Below are 19,115 nucleotides of genomic sequence, written 5' to 3' on the forward strand. Positions count from 1 at the left end.
CCATGGCCAACTTCTTTTGGATTTATGTACACCACATTGCTGCTAAACATAGGTTACTATAAATAATTTGCTGGTAATATGTGCATGAGAGTGCATGTGTTGATCAGGTTTCTTTCCTTTCCTTTGCTTGAATTCTTAATGATGAGAAACCACAGGGCCTTGCAACCCTGCATTATTCGTCTGTCATTTGTTATAGTCAACCTACCACTTTGTATGTTCAGGGCATGGTGTTTGTCCAGAGACCATCCTCCAAGTTTGGAAGCATCAATTTCATAACCCTGAAGCACAGCCGTCCTCTTCTCCCATAGGATCAAATCAGGACAAGATTCATATTCATAACCCACAGAAACTACGAGCAAGAGAAAAACAAAAGATCTCCCAGATTAGTAATCCAAAAATGCACATTCTGCAGACAGACCAGAGTTTCAATTGACTGGGGGTAAGGGCATTTCTGCAGGCAGCTGCCAATTTCAAATAAAATGTCATCATAATAATGCAGAGTCTTAATATTTTTCTCTTTAAAGGCCACCCTGCATTAAAAAAGGTCAACACAGTTGTAGGTTTCGGCCAAATGTGCTAAATATTTAAAAGGCACTGATTTAAAGACCTATTTTAAAACAGTGGGTATTCCAAGAGTGTAAACCACTGCTGGTCTCATAAAGGGTAGCATTTTGCTCTTATCTACATCTCTGCTCTAAGATCGCATATCAGGAATTTGCTAAAAATCATGGCCTTACTCGGACAGCTAAGACTTATACAAATGAAGCAAAGAGCACTAAGTCCATCACAGACAAGAGTCCTAGACCAGAGTTGAACTGTGGCAAGTGTTAATGTCAAAAGACCAAATAGCAAAACATAGTTTGGCTTGCCATGTTGTCTGATGTTAATCAGGAGTAACTCTGCTGAACATATTGGAGTTACTTAAGAGTAAAATGATGTCAGTATAAGGAGAATCATGTTTCTGATAGAATAATGACTCCTTTATGATTTTCTCAGAAGAAGTAAGACTCTGCTCTTCTTCTGCCCTATCTGATCTTTTCAGCACTAACAGCTTAAACAGCAGGAATTTTAAGTTCTGCACAAAGAGAAAGCAATTATACAGCTCATTTTTCAGCCAGATAAAAATAAAGGTCTGATCTTACAAGTTTCCCAGTGTCTCCTGAAAAGTGCTGAGCCCAGAGCGAACTCAGGATCTCTCATCAAACACAGCCCTTTACAGGATCAGACAATATCAGAGGAATATGCAGTTTAGGAAGTGAAGGCTTGATGTTTTCCACTGTGCTAGAGGAGAGAATCATTGGAAGCCTGAAGGCTGATGTCCTCAAATCTGCTTAGAGTATGCTAGGCCTGCAGAACTATATCAGGGAGCATACCAGGATCCACTGCTGATCTAGCATCTTAAAGTGTGTGTAAACATAATCTTTCTGTGCTGTCAGGACATGCTGCTCAATCTGGACTCTAGACTGTGTAAGGCTCAGCAGGTTGTATCAACCATCCTGCTCAAGGCTGAGCCTAGTGCCTGAGTGGCAGGAAGGCACCCATTCTCCCTCTTAGGAAAGAAGACACCCTACGCTTCTACAAAGACCTATCCTCAGCTGGGCCGTGAAGCATCAGGGAACCACTCTCCTGTCAACAAGAGCTCTAACTGCTAGTTTGGCATCTCTCCCATCTTGCTGATATCATTGCCTTGGAAGCATGAAAGATCTAGATTAAACTCCATTGAAGACCTGTGACTGAAATTCCTCTGGCTGTCAATCAGATGGGAAGCAACCACTGCAAAACAGTGTCAGCTGTATTCACTATACATTCAAAGTAACCCCTTCCCTCCAGCGTCTTTGTCCCACAGGATGGAGTAAGTGAGGTCTGGGATGCCGCCAAGAAGAGGAATAAACTGTGTTTCGGCATACATATATGCACAGCACAGCTTCCTGCCTCAGCAAGGACTTCAGCTTCTGCCCATGCAGAGTGGATGACATTGGACATCCTGCTGAGGTGCCGTGGACGTGGCATGCTGAGTATGTGGGGCCTGGCTGTCCACTGCCTTGTAGTTTGTGACCTTCTTTTGCAGGTGTAAACAAATGCACATGATGAGAGAAGAGCATCAGGCCCCAGCTTGGGATGGGGCATTCTTGAAAAGGCAACAAAGGGCAAACCATAAGATCAGGGTAATTCTGAAGGCTAGGCACAAGGAGAGGTGGAGGTTAGGTCCCAGTTCTAGAATGCCTTTCCAAGCAGTGCTGACAGCTCTTAGCTATAGGTGAGAAGTAGTAACATGCCTCTAGTCCCAGCTCATTCCTTCTGTATGAATATGATGGTAGCAGCTCAGGATGTATGTGCTGGAGAAGCATTCATCTGTTAGGCAATGCATGCTGTCTGAACAGCTGCGCCCAACTCTCCCCAAGGTAACAGCACTGGACCAGCACTGTCCATATTATGTGTCAGCAGTTGGACCACATTGATCTAGGGCAAGGTTTGTGCATTGCCACCTAGCTGCTTCTAAGGACAGACACAGGCCCCAGGGTGACTTACCAAAGGCTTCTGAGAGCCCATACACCTTCTGGCTGTAGACATCTGTCTTATCCCAGATGAAATAATAGGACAGGTCCGGAGCAGCTGCAAACCACTTTCTGAAGAGGCGTCCCTCGACAGCCACCATGAGATGGACTTTCATGAGGTTGAAGGGAATCGTGGGGTGGGTCATGCTGATCCTCAGGACTGATTTGTAGCCAGCTGTGCGACTGCTCAGGTAACTCACTTTTATTTTACTACCGGAAATGTTAATCTCCTCCTGCAGAGCCTGTGGAAAAGCAATCCAGGAGGTGTTAAAGCAGCACTGGGCAGACAGGAAATGGCAGTGAAGCTGTAATTAATCAGACAATTACATCTTTATAAAAGCTCTGGCAGACGTGTCTAAAAAAGCACATTTAGTAGGCACCAGTTATGAAATCATATATGCAATTTATTGGCTCAGTTGTGGAGGGAGAGGAATGTCCCCCTCTTTGTCCATCTCTGTTACATGTGAGAAAAGGAGAGTAAAGTATCAAGTTTAAGTAAGTGTTGAGAATGGGACTCACTGCAGAAAGGACTCTCTATGGAGCTTTGTGAAAGGAGCTTGGTGTCTGAGACGATTCCAGCCCATCAGTATAGCTTCTATTTTCTCTCTGTCTTTTATCTGGGCAGGTTTTTATGGCTGCTAATCTTTGCCTCCTGGATTGTTTTTCTGGTAAAATATCAAGCCCTACTTGGCCTGTATCTTCACTGATGCTCCCCATCCCTGACCACAACCTGCCATCCTCCCACGTCACTAGTCCTGCTCCCCCCTCCCCCCCTCTGACTCACCTCCTGTGTCAGTTTAGAGAAGACTCAGTAGAGTTGGGATTTGCAGCTAATTTACCTGCTAAAATATGACCTGATTTTAGAATCCCCCATTTTTATTTGGAGAAACAAAAGAAAATTTTCTGGAAGACAATGCAATATATATCCCTGACACCATATTGATACGCCCATGCAAAATGCTGATAAAAAGGGCATTATCTTCTTTATTCTTGGTGGGCGGGGGGGGGAACTATTTCAGTTGTCACTTTCCAGAAAAGTTCATTCTTAGGAAAGCACCCGACGTGGGTATTTTCAGCACAAACAGGCGATATTTGGTAAAGTTTGAAAGAAGAAGGTAGAAGCATAGCAGGGCGCCTGAAAACTTGGTCTACTAATGGGATGTGTCAGAAGGTCATAACTAGCACTGTTCTTTCCTGTGCCACTTCTGAAATACTTTGGTGTGCTGGATCCTAAATGAGCTGTGAAAAACACTTCCCCAACAATAACCAGCCTTCACAATATTAAGGGCGTGGAGGCTTGAAGGTAGGGGGGGTCAAGAGATGTGACAAAGGTGATCCATCCATCAGGAGCAATCCGTCAGGAAGGGATCATGGCAGTCCTGATTTACTCCATGCTATTACTGCGGCTCCTATGCTCAACTCCATCTATGTGGGAGCATTAAACTTCCCTGGGCATGACAAGTTGCTCATCTCTTGCAGGTTTTCTGGTTAGTGTTATAAATAACGACAAATCTTATAATCAAGCCCCTGAAAAGAACTGTTCTAAGCTATTATCCAAGGCCTAACACTTTTTCATGTGATGATAACTTACAACCTCTGAGCATTGCAGCACTTGACAAACGGACACATCCAGAAGTTAAAGCACTGTTCCACTGTGCTCATAAATATTTACTTTCTCTAATGCAGCCTTTTCAATTTACATATCTCAGTGCTTAGGAGGCTGAAAAATGACAGAACTGGGAAAACAACAGGAATTTGAAAATATATTTTATGAGCTTAGCAACTAGCTGGGCTGGGACCAGGCTCAGCTGGAGACCAGCTGAGCCAAGCTGCAGAAAAGGTGGTCCCTTGTATCAAATCTGTCTTCATATGTAACTCTTTAGGAAAAAGCCAGGCAGAAATAATTGTCACTGAGGTCCTATTTGCAATGTCTGGTTCAAATCCCTGTCAGAAATAATTATTTCTCTCTGTCATGATCCGTCTCTGCTGCCTACCGTTTCAGAGAATGGGTCAGCACAGCAGCACCAAGACACTGAGCAGCGCAACAAGGGATTGTGTTTAAAGGCGCTTGCTTCAAGAGCTGGTTCAAATGGTAATTCAGATTATCCGAAACGCATTTGTAGTTTGCAAGCAGTACTGAACCAGCAACAAAATAGGGCATTGGTGGGGGAAGTATAATCCAATAGGACATTGAGGGAGGAAGAGGGAAAAATAAGCGTTAATACTCTGAATACACCAAGAGTAATGACAGCTGAAATGTGCCCTAATTTCTATTTGATAATTACTACTTAGCCCAGATAAATTCTTATGCTGTGTCTGGGGTCCTTGTGAAAGACTAGGGCTCTTAGAGTTTATCACAGTGTGACCAATAAAATCTATGCTCTTTAAAAGTAGCCCAGCCACCAGACAGATCAGACAGAGGAGCTTGTTCTTCAGGCTTACTAGGGATTTTCACAATTTAGCAATTACCACTACCTTGTTCTCTTCAATCCTGGGTATTGGTCTGTGCTCGCACTAGCAGCAAATGATTCCACTCTTCCATTCATGTGACAACTTGAAAAATCTAGTTTGTGTGTGCAGTGTTCACCCATTTCTCTTACAGCTACTCTTCCCTCTGCCGGCACACACCGACCCCAGCAAGGCAAGGAAAAAACAGTCCTTCACCCTCTTTTTTTTTTTTTTTAACATGATGCTCAGAAAGAATCTTGAGAAAGAAAGGAATTGAGGGTTTGATTCAGGTGCCTTTGAGATTCTCTGTGGTATCCAAGACCTCTGCATGTGTATGACACATCTAACACAGACCTTGAGATCTGTACCTTTCTAGAGCTACAGCTGGAGGTCTGAAGGGACACTTCAGGGCATCTTAATGGCACCAAATCTGCTTTTGGCACCTGAATGAAGCCCTGAAAATCTATTACTTTGAATGGATTTTGAATCTTTTGAATGCACCCAGGTGCAGGACTTTGCATTTGTCTCATGAGGTTTCTGTCAGCCCACTCCTTTAGCTTGTCAAAATCTCTGTGCCAGTCCTGCTGTCCAGTCTATCGACTGCTCCCAGCTATGTGTTCACACCTATTATATTTAACATTTCTCTCCTGGCAACCGCACATTATGGAATGCAGCAGCAGAAACTGACAGCCAGGTTATTTTATATCACATGCTATGCAGTACAGGAATGAAAAGTAGTCCATTTATGAACTAGTATAGTCAGGATTCTGCCATAATAGCACATTCTCTCATATATTTCGGCACCACAAACTCTGTTAAATACAGTTTAATAGGCTTTAGCTCAGTCATTTGGCACTTGGAAAAACTATTGCTCATCATGTTGCATGGGTTTCATCTTAACTAAATATTAGAAGATTACAAGTTGGGGCTCTTGTCTAATCTATTCTTTTAGATCTCTCCATGGCCAATGGAAGGATAGGCTCTTCAGAAGGTAAGCCTTGACACGTAAACTTAAGAGTGGGATTCAGTTGCATGTAAGTGTGTGCATGTGAGGTAGGCATCTAAGAATCAATTATAGTCAATAATAGGGATGTGGCACTACTGGAGCAAGTCCAGCGAAGGGCTACAAAGATGATTAGGGGACTGGAGCATCTCTCTTAGGAGGAAAGGCTGAGAGAGCTGGGCCTGTTCAGCCTGGAGAAGAGAAGGCTGAGAGGAGATCTTATTAATGTGTACAAGTATCTGAAGGGAGGGTGTCAAGAGGATGGAGCCAGACTCTTTTCAGTGGTGCCCAGCGATAGGATGTGAGGCAACGGGCACAAACTGAAACACAGGCAGTTCCATCTGAACATGAGGAAAAACTTCTTCCCTGTGAGGGTGACAGAGCACTGGAGCAGGTTGCCCAGAGAGGCTGTGGAGTCTCCTTCTCTGGAGATATTCAAAACCTGCCTGGACGCGATCCTGTGCAACGTGCTCTAGGTGACCCTGCTTGAGCAGGGGGGTTGGACTAGATGATCTCCAGAGGTCCCTTCCAACCTCAGCGATTCTGTGATTCTGTGATTCTGTAACCGATACTGTCAATGGGACCTACACACCTTGGTCAGCTTAATTGATCTGTAAGCTCCACTGACTGTATCAATTAGGTTTCTGTTAGCTTTGATGGGAGCTCAGACATCTAGCACACATCCAGATGACTGCATGTAGAGACTTGATTTAGTTGTCTTAATCTCAGAATGAATCCTACCTAGGGCTCGATTAAATTCCATAACTATCGGTGTCTAGTGCCATTTGGGATGTCCAAGTTATCTGTGACATTCACAAGGGGTTGGCAGATATAATGCAGGGCACCGATGGGGAAATAATTCTGGATTGTCAGTTGGAGACCAAGTAGGATATTGCAGGACATTTCAAATGACACTAGACATCTATAGTAAGGAAACTGCATTGAACCGTTGCTTACAAGTTACACCCCTAGATGCTTTCACAGTCAATAGACACACACTCCTATTGAAGAGGAGTTTTAGAATGTTTTAGCTCTATAGATATAATTAACACAATCTAACAAGGATCCTACCAAATACTCAGTGAGGTTCTGACTACTGTTTCAGCGTATCAGTTATTTGCTTCTTTCCCAGGCAGCACTGAACATTACCTTTCATGGTGTTTGTTGGATTAGGAAAAAGATGTGTGAAAACTGAACCAAGAATTTGCAATTTCATGGATATTACAAAACATGGGGCATATTTAGTGATTAAGCTGGGACAAACCCTGTGACTGTAATTGGAAATTAATCTGAGAAAGGATCACAGGATTTGGTCCAGTGGGAAAGGTAAAGAGACCACTAGCTTCATTTGTTGCTGGGTTCAGTACCTTGTGTATTACAATTAGAAGATATGAAGTGACTTCTCTGCTCATTAACGCCACTGGAACCCCAATGGAGTCAAGCGGGGAGCAGACAATCTGTCGGTACACTTATTATTTCTACCTTGGCAGGCTATTATTAGTTACTAAAAGCAATTCCCAGGATTTTCTGAATGCTGGCATCTAAAACCCTGGGAATAACATGTCCAGAAAAGAAAAGCTGGCATTCTGCTACATCCATATATTCAAGACAGCCAGGATTTTTAAGGAAAATGGATAATCCAGTTGCTTGGTCCTTTCAATTTAAAACACAACTTTCCACTCAACAGAACACTTTGAATCCACAGCAGGTTGCTAAACTACTTTATCTGATTCACACTTCCTTTAAAAAAGAAAATGGGGATGAGAAATTAAAAGTAACCCTCCCACTCCGCTCATCTATCACACGTATTATTAAATGCAATAAAATCCAGGTGCTCCACACGCTGGCCGTTTGCCAGGCTGGCTGACTGCACACCTCAGCAGCTTGGCAGACTGAGGGGTAGGTCCTCAAATCCTGAGAAAGTTGACATCCAATACTCCATCGCTGACATCCGTTGCTAATGCCCAGTGGGCGAAATTTGCTCCTGAGGCGGAGAAAGGCATTAGAGCTTACCGGGTTCATAAGCCTTGCTCTGGACATTAGGGTCTTGAATGCCAAAGTGCTGCCTGAAGGCCTGTTGCAGGTTACGCTGAGGCCCCGGCTCACCTCCTCCTGCAGATGTGAGGTGGAAGCAAAGCACGGCCGACGCAGGTTTGCAGTGTCAGCCACAAGTGTTTCGCCTCCATCTCTCAGGGACAGGAAAAAACAAACCTTCTGGCTAAGTGTGTGTGTGTGAGTGAGTGCTCCTGGCAAATGGCTGACAAATGGGGTAACAGACTGGGAACGCTTCTTTTCAGCCAGGCAGGGGAATAGGAAGGATGCAGAGGCATAGTTGTGTTCGTGTTGCTCAAAGCAGGCAAAAGCAGTGCAAAATGAAGCAAGATTATATTCCTTGGCTCAGAAGGTTCATACCTGGATTTCAGGAACGATAGGACCTTTCTCTGAACAGGAACTTGCAAAGGATGTCAGTGGAGATGGAGAGACCACGGGGTTGGGCCGGGCAAAGTTACTGAGGTCACAGCTCGGGATCTCGTTCTCTTCGTGCCGCATGACTATGGTTTCCATTACAAAGAAGCGATCCCATGGCAGCCACAGCGTGTGCTCCTGGGTGATGAAGGGAGCCCGCTCAAAGTGCAGGATGATGGAGATCCCACCAATGGTAACGAGATCAAAGCTGTTTTAACAGAGGGAATATGAAGTTAATGCAAACAACAGACCATGTGCTTGTAGCAATTCCCTAGCAAGCACCCCATTAAGCAATTGCAAGCCCTTGTAAGCCACAAAAATGTCATCGCTTGCCTTTTACAAACATAAAACCTAATGCTCAAAGGAGGATGAGTGAGTTGGGTAAGAGCAAGTGGCAAGGGCAGGAGCAGAACCTCTGCTTCCCTGTGTGTAGTTCCCTGTACACTATAAACGTTCCCATCATTTTTTTTAAGAGACAAAGGTTTATCTTTGGTATTGCTTTGCTCATGTTATTTGACCATACATGCCCATTTTCCCTTTTTTTAATGCAGCATTCAACATCCAAACACTGTCACAGATTGGATCAATTCACATGATGAAATAAACTATTTGGAAAATGGTTTCTCTGACACGCCAGCATATAAATTGTCTTGGCACCCACTGCTAACCTGACTAGTACCTAATGCAACCCAGAGAACATGTGGAGCCCAGTCACGGGCTGAACCTACTGTATTAGGCTGGGGGAAGAAATAAGGAACATAAAGGCAGTGTCTGTACCACAGCACTCAGCACACATTCTTTTTTGATTCTTCATCATTGAGAGACAGGGATAACTCACTGCCTGTGGTCTAATGATAGTATGCAACTTTGTTCCGTGCTATCTCCAGCCAAGTAACTTTGCTGTGTGCATTATTATTAGATAATATTATATTGGGTTAATAGACAGCCCTCCAGAGCTGTCTGAAAGGCTGTTTATCTCAGTAAAGAAAAGATTCCTCCTCTTGACGTAAAGATGTTGGAATAGAGTTTTAGTTTTTTTCTTAGTTTCTTATTTAAAATTCACATCTTGTCAGAGATGTAGATTTTATGAAGTACCACAGAATGTATTTATTATGTATAGAGTCAAAAAAAAAAAGGAGTAACTGATAAAGCAAGGGATTTTGGCAGTATTTGAAGACCACTGTCTTTTTCTTGTTTGTTTTTCCTCAATATCCATTCAGTTGCAATGCCAGATACATGTTTTGGGCAAAGAAAGTTGATTTCTCATCCCTGCTTCTCACTTTGGATGTTTGGCTCTGATGTTAGACAGTCTCACGCAGAATTTTAAGCATGTGAACAGGCTCACTGGCTTCAGCAGAGATGCTCATGTGCTTAGAGCTGTGTCCTCAATCACCATTCTGCGTTTATGAACCAGGATCTGAAAGCACTCTGACAGCCTAAAGCCAGATTTGGTGCACTTCATAATTATATGATAAAAAAGAAGCTGAAAAAAAATCAAAATCAATCATTTTTAACTAATCAATCATGAGGATTTTAGATCTGCTGCAAAAATCACAGATGTGCAAGGAAGGGTACGAGCTACTTCTGAAAAAAATCTTTGGTAAGTAATCGTTGCGGAATCTTTCTTTTTTTATGGCCAATAGACTTAGGTGCCATTTAGCAAATATAGTTATGAAAAGAGAGTTATTCAGGAAAGAACTCAAATTCCATGGGAGGGGATGGAAAGCATTTTAAAAACCCAAAGACATGTTTATTCTACCACTAAAGTGGGGGCATCAGCTTCCCAGACCTACGTAACTCGGCTTACAAGAGCCTGACGAATAACTTGCTAGTTCTTGCCAGCTAAGCTGCGCCGCATTTGTGCTTTGATGAGAACATTTTTAACAGTCAATTAGCATTTGGCAAGCCCTTCAGCTAGGAGGGAGAAACTTGCTCTGCATGAATCTGGGCACCAAAAGGGGCAAAGGGAGGAGAGAAACATTGCAAATGACGCTCAACAAGTTTTTAGGCAAGTGGGAAGTTGTTTTTTGGTTGGAAACACCTCCTTTTCACTCCTTCGTGAACGGCTATTGGCTTCAATGGCTTTGGTGAGCTTTGGCCAGGGATGGTAACCTTTGGGGGGATCAGCCTCGCCTCTCCTGCGCCCGTGAAACAGGACACAGAAGGGGAAGCACCACCTCCACGTCAGCCTCAAGCAGCTGTGAAAACACAGAGGTTTGCAGTATTTTTTAGCAGGCACCGCTGCTCGTGAGCTTTTTTCCTAGAGTTTTCCTAGCGTTTTCCTAGAGTTTCCTAGAGTAAAGTGCAGCTTTGAAGCTACCTTGATGGACTGAACAAAAGCTAAAAGCAAAACTAAACAGAAAATCCCAAACGGAAAACACCCTCCTCCCAACTTCCCTTAGTGAAATTAAATTTAACAGGAGCAGAACTGCCTTGGGATTGAAGGAACGAGATAATTTTATTTCTGGTTTTGCTGCCGATCTCTGATGTCTTTTTTATCACTCTAAAAAAATCGTGCTTTTTGTACAGTCATATCGTTCTGTTTTTCTTAAAAGACCCTGGAAAGACAGGCCAAAGGCTGAAATTTCTCTATTTATCCACAAAGCAGGCTCAAAAAAAGCAGAGAAAGTGTAACCCTTTCTCATCTCTTTGCTCTGAAAGGTCCATGTATTTGGTCTCTCTGAGGGGACTGATGCCAAGGGTGCTGGATGTGATAGTGGGTACACGACAGTGAAAATGTCTGGAGACTTTCTTGTTATTTTATTAACATCACAGTGCCAACCATGGGATGCTGATGAATTACAGCCACTGTCAACTTCCAATTTGATCAAATGTAAAGCTTTATCTTAAAATGTGGTTTATAATCCAGTATGGATACTTTGATCCATCTATTAACTTCGCTTTACAGAGGAATCATGCACACAATAGAGTGGTTTGAAAACTGTCATTTTATCTTCATGCCTTGTTATCGGAAAAAAGCCTGTGTCACAATAATTAGTCTGAAAACATTTGTAAGCCTTGAAGCCATCAAAGAGTCGTGTTAGGAGGAGCTGGGGTGATTTAATGAACAGACTGAAATAATGTGACTTAAATAGGAACAGGCTTTCACTATTAGATGCAGTACCTGACTACTGTAATAAGAGTGAAACCTACTTGCAAAGACCTGGAATACCGTAAACTCACTTACAGGGGCAAAAAATTCAGTTCACTGAATTTTAAATTCTAATTTTAAAACCAAAATTTCAGTTCTGACACTCATTTTGGAACTTGGTCACACCAAAAAAATTTACTGAGCAACTAAATCAGCTTAAGAATCAAACTGGTTAAATTGATGCAATTCCCTCTTTAAACCCGCTTACTTTAAAAAATGCCATTATTGTCCTGCTATTGGTAAACTGATTTGCTAAATCAGTTCAAGGAAACTCAGTGCACATTTTCTAGCATAGATATTCCTATGGTGAATAGGACAAATAACAAAGCCAGTGAATTTTAAGCATTTATCTCATAACTCCTGGAACTAGGTAACCGCTTGCATGCATCCTCACAGTTTACTCCAAACCCGAATAACACTGAAGATGGTCCAGATGACCCCACATGACTGTGCACTGCTATGGACTGGGAACACGTGCAGTTTGCTATGGTGTCTCAGGAGAAACTACTTCCTCCTCAAGTGTGGTAACTTCTTAAAATATAATGTCTCAATCCCATGAAAACTGCACTGTGGAAAATACTATGAGAAGAGAGAGTCACCCCCTATTCAGAAAGTTATTGAAAACCATCAAAATACATAACAGCAACTGAAGTAGCAATAATTCTTTAGATGATTTTGAAGTGCTTTACAAATAGTATTTAATAAATGCTATAACAACCAGTGAGGAAGGCAAGTAAATGTTCCCTCCTTTTCACAGGCTAGTTGGCTGGCCTAGGAGGGTAAAGAGTTATATCTAATGCTACTTGCTACATCAGCAGCAAGACTAGGATTAGAAATAAGGGATGCCTAACACAATTTTTCTGCCCTGATAATTTTGATCTGAGAGTTCTTAAAGATTTCAAGGTAATTTTTAGAAGACCTCACCACTGAGGAAGTTCTCTGGATTCTGGTGTTCTTTAAAAAAAGTGCTTTCACTTGTCCATTTCTTACCTCTAGAGTACACAGATGAACTGTTGTGCCCATTCATTTGCAAAAGTATCTGAATGTATGCCTCAGACAATTTTGGAAGGCTGGATATTTTTATGATTCAAGCAACTCAGTACTGCAATTGGACAATTTGTTGAATATCAGTTGTGCACCAGACCCACTCAAAGTTTTTGTAGAAACAGAATGCTTTGAGGGGAAGTTGGAGAAAGTGAGATCAGAAGAGCTGACCACCACCCAGTCAGGGGTTTGACTGAACACCAGCAGTTGCTGAGAGAAAACCCAGCCTCAGGATCAGTCCCACTCGATCATAGATTCCCTTGTCAGACACAGCTGATCACTGTTGACTTTATTATTTAGAACTGAGTGTCCATCAGAGGCCACGTCAGTGAACTGCAGCACTGAGGTCCTTGCAAATAATTTAACTTACAGTGGCTGGTGTCAGGCTCTGAGGGACCAGCAGTTCACTGAAGACTGGTGGAGCACATTCATGTTCCAGCTGCATTTTTTTTTTTTTTTTGCCCTGGGTCCCCTGCTCAGGTGGAGGCTGGGGAAGGACAGAGGGAGAAAGGAAGATTCCTCACTTAAACTGCCCTATACACCAGCACTAGTTGGCTTATAGCAGGCAGGAGTTCCCTTTCACCATCAGTGTTCTCAACTAGAAAGAAACAGTTACTCAAATATTGCAAAGGTCCAGAGCTGAGAGTGTAGTGAGACCGGGGGCTGAAATCTTTTGTCTTTTGCTCTTTCTTGAGGCATGGAGCAGTTTGAGGTAGGTCTGTCCTGTAGCACTGCATATACTGCACTTGTTCTGCATGAGGGGTGTGTGCATGGAGCTGCACAAACTCTACCTTCGTTAGCATCATTCGTTGCACCACTGCAGTCTCTAAGGTTATGCCCGTTCTAACGCAGTCAGGGTCTGTCTTCCGGCCCCGACAGCAAGTGCTACATATTATTTGCATCCATACAGTTAAGCTTTGCCCCACCAAAGCCCTGCCTTCCCTGAAACAGGGTGGTTTTATCTCTATTGTCCACCATCCAGATTTTATTGTCATGTCCTCCAAGAGGTGAAGCATCACTCAGAATGCCTCTGAGTCACCGTCAGTATTGCAGTAGGTGCCAAGACCCCATGAGCATGAACAAGGCAGCATCAAGCACATGTTGCTAGCACATGTTCTTCTCTTTCATTATAATTCTACCAGCTTCTCTGGCCAAGACAAACCTTTAATGAAAATGCTGGACTGGAGAGGTGCTAAAATCCATAAATCCTCTCACAATTGCTTGTGGTTAATAGTCATGAGATAGAGCATGTGCAGCTGGAACTCCTTATGTTTCATTTTTGTTCTTAAAAGAAAGGGAGCCAATTAGCACTGACAGACAAAAGATAAGATGAAAGACTTTCCCAATTTACAATGCTTTTGTTTTGGCTAAGTGTGATTGCTCAGATTTTAAGCATTTGCCTCTAATACAACCATAATCTTAATGACTTCCTCCTAATCATTTCAGTACGAATTAGCAAGAATAGAGCTGTGGGGAGCAGGAGACATCTTTTCTTTACATGCATGTGCAGTGGCTTACACAATTTTTGCCTAAAGATTCTAGGTAATATTGCAAAGTTAATCACAATAAAGAAAACAAAAATAAGAATGAACAACCAACAGCAATAATGATGCACGGCATCTTCGAAATGCTTCAATGACAAATGTATCCCTAGAAGAAGTTCCTCTTTAGTGCTGATGGTAATAGTTGCAGTAATCACTGCTTGAATACTGTAAATCCTATAAAGGTATCCTACCTGCCATCTTGTCTGCTGATTGTGTATCCAAAAAGAGGATTGTTGACGAAGCTGATGTTCACTCCAACTAGAGGTGTCCCATCTGCTGTCATCACCTGGCCTCGAATCACACATGCATGTCTGCATGAAGAAGGAGAGAAAGAATAGGAAACGGTAAGTCTTTTGACAAACAAGGGATGTACCTCCACTTCCATGGCTGGGAATCCCTGTGGACGAGAAAGCCCAGGCTGTCATGTACCGAAATGCATGGGGCTATGCCATGCTTACTGATGGTGGGATGCTGCTCTTGAAGACTTTCACAGGAGTTGTGCAAGAACATTTGACACCAGAATTGTGCTTTACCTTTATTCTGCGCTTGAAAAAAGCAACTGCTGCAGGACATACTTCATTAAGTTCTTGTTAGGGCTCACAGTATCACACTGGAATTGGCTGTCACCCACTAAGTTTCACAGTGTCCTCACAATTTGCCCTCATTAATGGCAAACCATATTTTAGAATCAAAGAGAACAGAAACATGCCAAATATCACATGGGCATATTCATGGCACAAAAGCCCTCTGGAGAGCAAAGGCACAATGGGCTTGACGGCTCATTTCTTCCAGATTTCACAAAGACCAGTAAGCTACCACTTGGGAAAAACATGACAGATAATTTGCTAGATTCAAATGGCTTCCCTACAAAATGCTTGAGGAACTGAGCACACCAACAGAACAGGCTTTTATTTTCCTCCTTTTTCTTTCCAGGTTTGGTAGTTTGCACGGCTTTATAGGCTACATCTATTCCAATTACTCTGTGCTCTGTAACATGCTCTTTTATCTAAGGATCTCAAGGATCTTTACAAACATTGATTAATACTGCAAGATAAGTATTTTACAGAGAGAGGAAATAAAACACAGAGTGGTTTTCAGTTGTCCAAGGTCAGTCAGAAAATCTGCAGCAGGGCCAAAGACACATTCACTAGGTTCTTATTCCAAAGTCTGTTTCCAGACCTCTAAGTCATTACTACGATGCTACCTTAGGAGATTCCTACAAAGACAAAGCATCACATGTCTGTGAGAGTGTCTGAGCTCAATTTTTGGCTGACTGTTACTATTTTTCCGAGGGTAACAGTAAATTGTGGTGTCAGTGTGCTAGCGTGAGCTGGTGAGTGATTTTTGCAACTGCTGTCCAGGTGGAGAGCAGAGATTGAAAGCCAGTGTTTCTATAGGTGCAGGACCAGATCCTCAGCTAAAATAAATCACCACAGCTGCACTTGTTATCTGCCCACTAGATGTGTAAAATGTCACTGTACTGGCTCACTGAGGCAAAGAATCAAACCTGCACTGTTCGGTAAAGTTGATTTTATAAATACAGATAATTAGGGAAAGATCAAGTTATTTTCTTAGAGTCCATCTAAAAATCTGATAATGTGTAATGCAAGGAGATTAGTATAATTTGTATTAAATAAGGGCTGCGCTAGCTGTTTATTCCACAGTACAGAAAACAGACCATTTGTTAGGGAGCCTTAAACAAAACTCCTACTGAAATAAATAGAGAACTCCATTGTTACCAAAAATTCTTGAAGCTTTACCAGAATGTGTAGGCAACCTAAAATGTGACTTGATTCATATACTATTTTGGATCAGACCAAGGGAAAATGAGATAATGGAACTGATTTTTCTTTCACCGAGTTTCCTCTAATATATCATCACTGACTTGATAGTAATCATTTAGGAAAAGACTAGGACCCAGCCTGGAACTAATAACATTCTTCATACTTCTATTGCTTCTCCCATTGAAGGCTCCAGCTCAGCTTCCCATACATAACAATTTTAAAAGTATATTCCAGCAATAAAACACATGCCACTATCTAACTATTTGGCAAAGCATAACTCAAAGGATCACGATGTGATCCTTGGAACAATTCCATTGAAGTCAATAGGTCACCAATCATAGTGCAATTTTGCACAAAGTAATTATGTCTAATCGCATGTCCGAGCTAAAAGTAGCAGCCAGACTATCTCTTAGATTTTTCCATATCCCTCCCATGTTTCCTTTTCTATCCTTTAGAGAAAACTGAGGAAGTGTTTGAAACTGTCACCAGCCCCTCCCAGCTGCATATCAAATGGCTGTTCAGTTTGTGAAGGGTGAGGAATCACTACAGACTGTTGTCTGAGGACTAAAACCTTCTTGTGGCATAGTATAAGGGGCTCAGTATTCTGAATTATTGATGGCATATCCATACCAATGCTGGAACTATTAATGTTTTAAAATAATTGGGACAGAAGACCATACTGCATTTTTGTAAGACCAGAAAGAATGTTGTTTCTTCTTTCCCAGAGCTAAAAGCAAGCAAAGGAAAATACACAAAATGTTGCAGGTGTCTCTCCTGCTGTCCTAGATAAAACATGCGTCCAAGCAGTTGCAAAGTTTTGAGTAATATTGTAAGCACATTGGCCTAGATCCTCAGCTCACGTTAATGTTAATGGGGTATGCTGCTTTATATCGGCAAGCATCTGGCCCATTACATATCACGGACAAGTATGTCTTCAATAACAGATACCAGCACAATACGGACGAAGAACTTCCCCTGGCCTTTGCAGCTATAACAAATGCATTTGAACTCCCAACTTCCCGTAAGTAAGTGACTCTGCTCCCTTGCTAGACGATCCTCACAGCATTGCACTCCAACTCTCTTAGTACATTTATGTGCTCACTAACTTGGACTTAGCTGGCTTCTCTTCTCAGACAAGCAGCTCTTTGGCAAGCCCAGCTGCATCCCCCAGTCCTCCTGAGGACTATAACAATTGCTTTATTTACATGCTTTAAGGAAAGATGTTCCCACAAAGGGGACATCTTTCCAAAATCACAGTGATAAAAAGAAGCTGGAGCAACATGCACAAATCTGAATTCAGTTAAAAGCAGGAGGGATGGAAACAAGAAGAAAACCAGATCCCAGACTTTGCTTGATTAGCTTCTCAAATCTTCTCCTTCCCTAGGTGATAGAATTTGCCCCACTTGGGAAAAACAATTAACAGTGTGCGTTGTAAGCAGCTGGCTTCTCTGGTGTCAACGTGTCCTTTCTGGAGGCAAGATCGACTACCCACAATGCACTGAGCCCCCCAGGAACCTGGTTAATGCTAATTTAGTCAGCCATTTCCTTCAGAAGACCTTGGTCTAAATGCAATTACACTACAAACAAGCAAAGTGGTACTGCTAAGACTCTCAGCTCTGCTAGAAGGTCTCCCAATATATTTACATAAAATTATCTCCCATGTTAATAGAAGAGATTTATTCCATCAGTCTAGTCCTGCTAGTTCAGAATGCTTTCTGCAGTTGAACAAAATTGAATTTCTCTTTGTTGGAGCCTTCTCTTCCCATTGAACTATTAACAAATTTCACCTACCGCCTGTATTTCTTTCTTTTTTTTTTTTCCTTGTCTACTTTTACATGTGGCTTTATGGAACCTTGTTTTACAATGAACAGCATTGTGCTTTTTTTTTTTTAATTTGACTTTCCCTAGCTTTTTAAAAATTTGTCTATAAAAGCTTTCCTGAAACACAAAATCAGTGTTGAACTGCTATCTAGAATGCCAGAAGGCATATCAGACAATTTTAGACCATCGCTTTGAAAGTCATTCTTTATTCCCTGGAGAATTAAATTAAGTCTTCCTGGTAAGAACCGGGACACAGTGGCAAAAAAGATAGGGGTGCATTGATGCCATTACTTTCCCATTCCTCAGCTATAAACAAAGTTTGATAGCCTGCTTTGCTTGTCAACACAATCCAAGCAAACAAAAATGGTTTTAGAACAGAAGCCAGAAAAATAAAATCCTCAAAAGCCATCTCACAAATTCTTAGGGGAATACACTAAGGATTTGCCTTTAATACCGACTCTGAACCAATGCCTCATAGTTTAAGTATTGGCCCTTCCAAGACTTATTATTCATGGTTGTTTTCCACTGATACTGTGCTTGGTACTGGAAAACATACAAAAAAGTGCTTTTGCTGAACGGTTTTCACTGGGGGGGGGGGGGAATTCCATGCATCCTAAGCCCTCTTTTGCTGAAAGAAATGTATATTCTTTCCTTGACTTCAAATAGGTGCCATGGGGGATCTCACCACTAAGAATTTCTGCAGGTCCTGAAAATATTTCCTCCATAACTCATTGTGCTTTCTGCTTCAAAGGGTTCAGATGTGTGGAGATGGTTATCATGACTGCTTCGCCATCCTCAGCCAAGTTATTCATACCAAATAGTTTAATTTGCCACTAAAAATCTCTTTATCCCTCTAATCTTATCTATCATTTCTGTATTTCATTGGTATAGACATGCTAGGAATGGACTATTCTGCTCTGGATGGGACTTCACCAGAGCAGCAAAGAGTGAAAACACAGAAAGTTATTTCTTGCCAATACAACCCTCATTATTGAAATTAGGAGATCCCAGTTCTATTTGTGTGTCACTATCTGTGACTATCTGTGTGACACTGGACATATCAGCTACTCTGTAGGTGTCTCAGCACTCTACCCACAAAATAATGATAGAAGCACACCCCTTCTTTACAGGGACGTCTGGAAGGATAATTACAGTAATCTGCTAATCTCTTGTGTAGAGATTCTTACATTCTCATGGTACTTCATCTGTGACATGCTCAGACACCTTGTTGAAAAGTGCCTATAAATACAGTCATTTGTTACAAACACGGTCTCATTCCTTTAGCTGTTGTGACCTTTT

General features: G+C 42.1%; 1 protein-coding gene across 1 annotated transcript in view; it reads right to left on the minus strand.

The window, feature by feature from the left end:
- The window catches only part of TENM4 (teneurin transmembrane protein 4), a 155,383-nt gene that overhangs the window by 67,689 nt on the left and 68,579 nt on the right, over window positions 1–19,115 (minus strand). Inside the window, exons 8-11 of the mRNA XM_067289535.1 lie at window positions 14,403–14,522; window positions 8,419–8,680; window positions 2,530–2,797; window positions 206–349 (exon numbers count right to left, since the gene is read on the minus strand). Of these exons, the coding sequence (XP_067145636.1) occupies window positions 206–349; window positions 2,530–2,797; window positions 8,419–8,680; window positions 14,403–14,522 (794 nt within the window). The remainder of the gene's footprint in view (window positions 1–205; window positions 350–2,529; window positions 2,798–8,418; window positions 8,681–14,402; window positions 14,523–19,115) is intronic.

This window comes from Apteryx mantelli, chromosome 1, assembly GCF_036417845.1.
Source record: "Apteryx mantelli isolate bAptMan1 chromosome 1, bAptMan1.hap1, whole genome shotgun sequence".
NCBI classification, from domain to species: Eukaryota; Metazoa; Chordata; class Aves; order Apterygiformes; family Apterygidae; genus Apteryx; species Apteryx mantelli.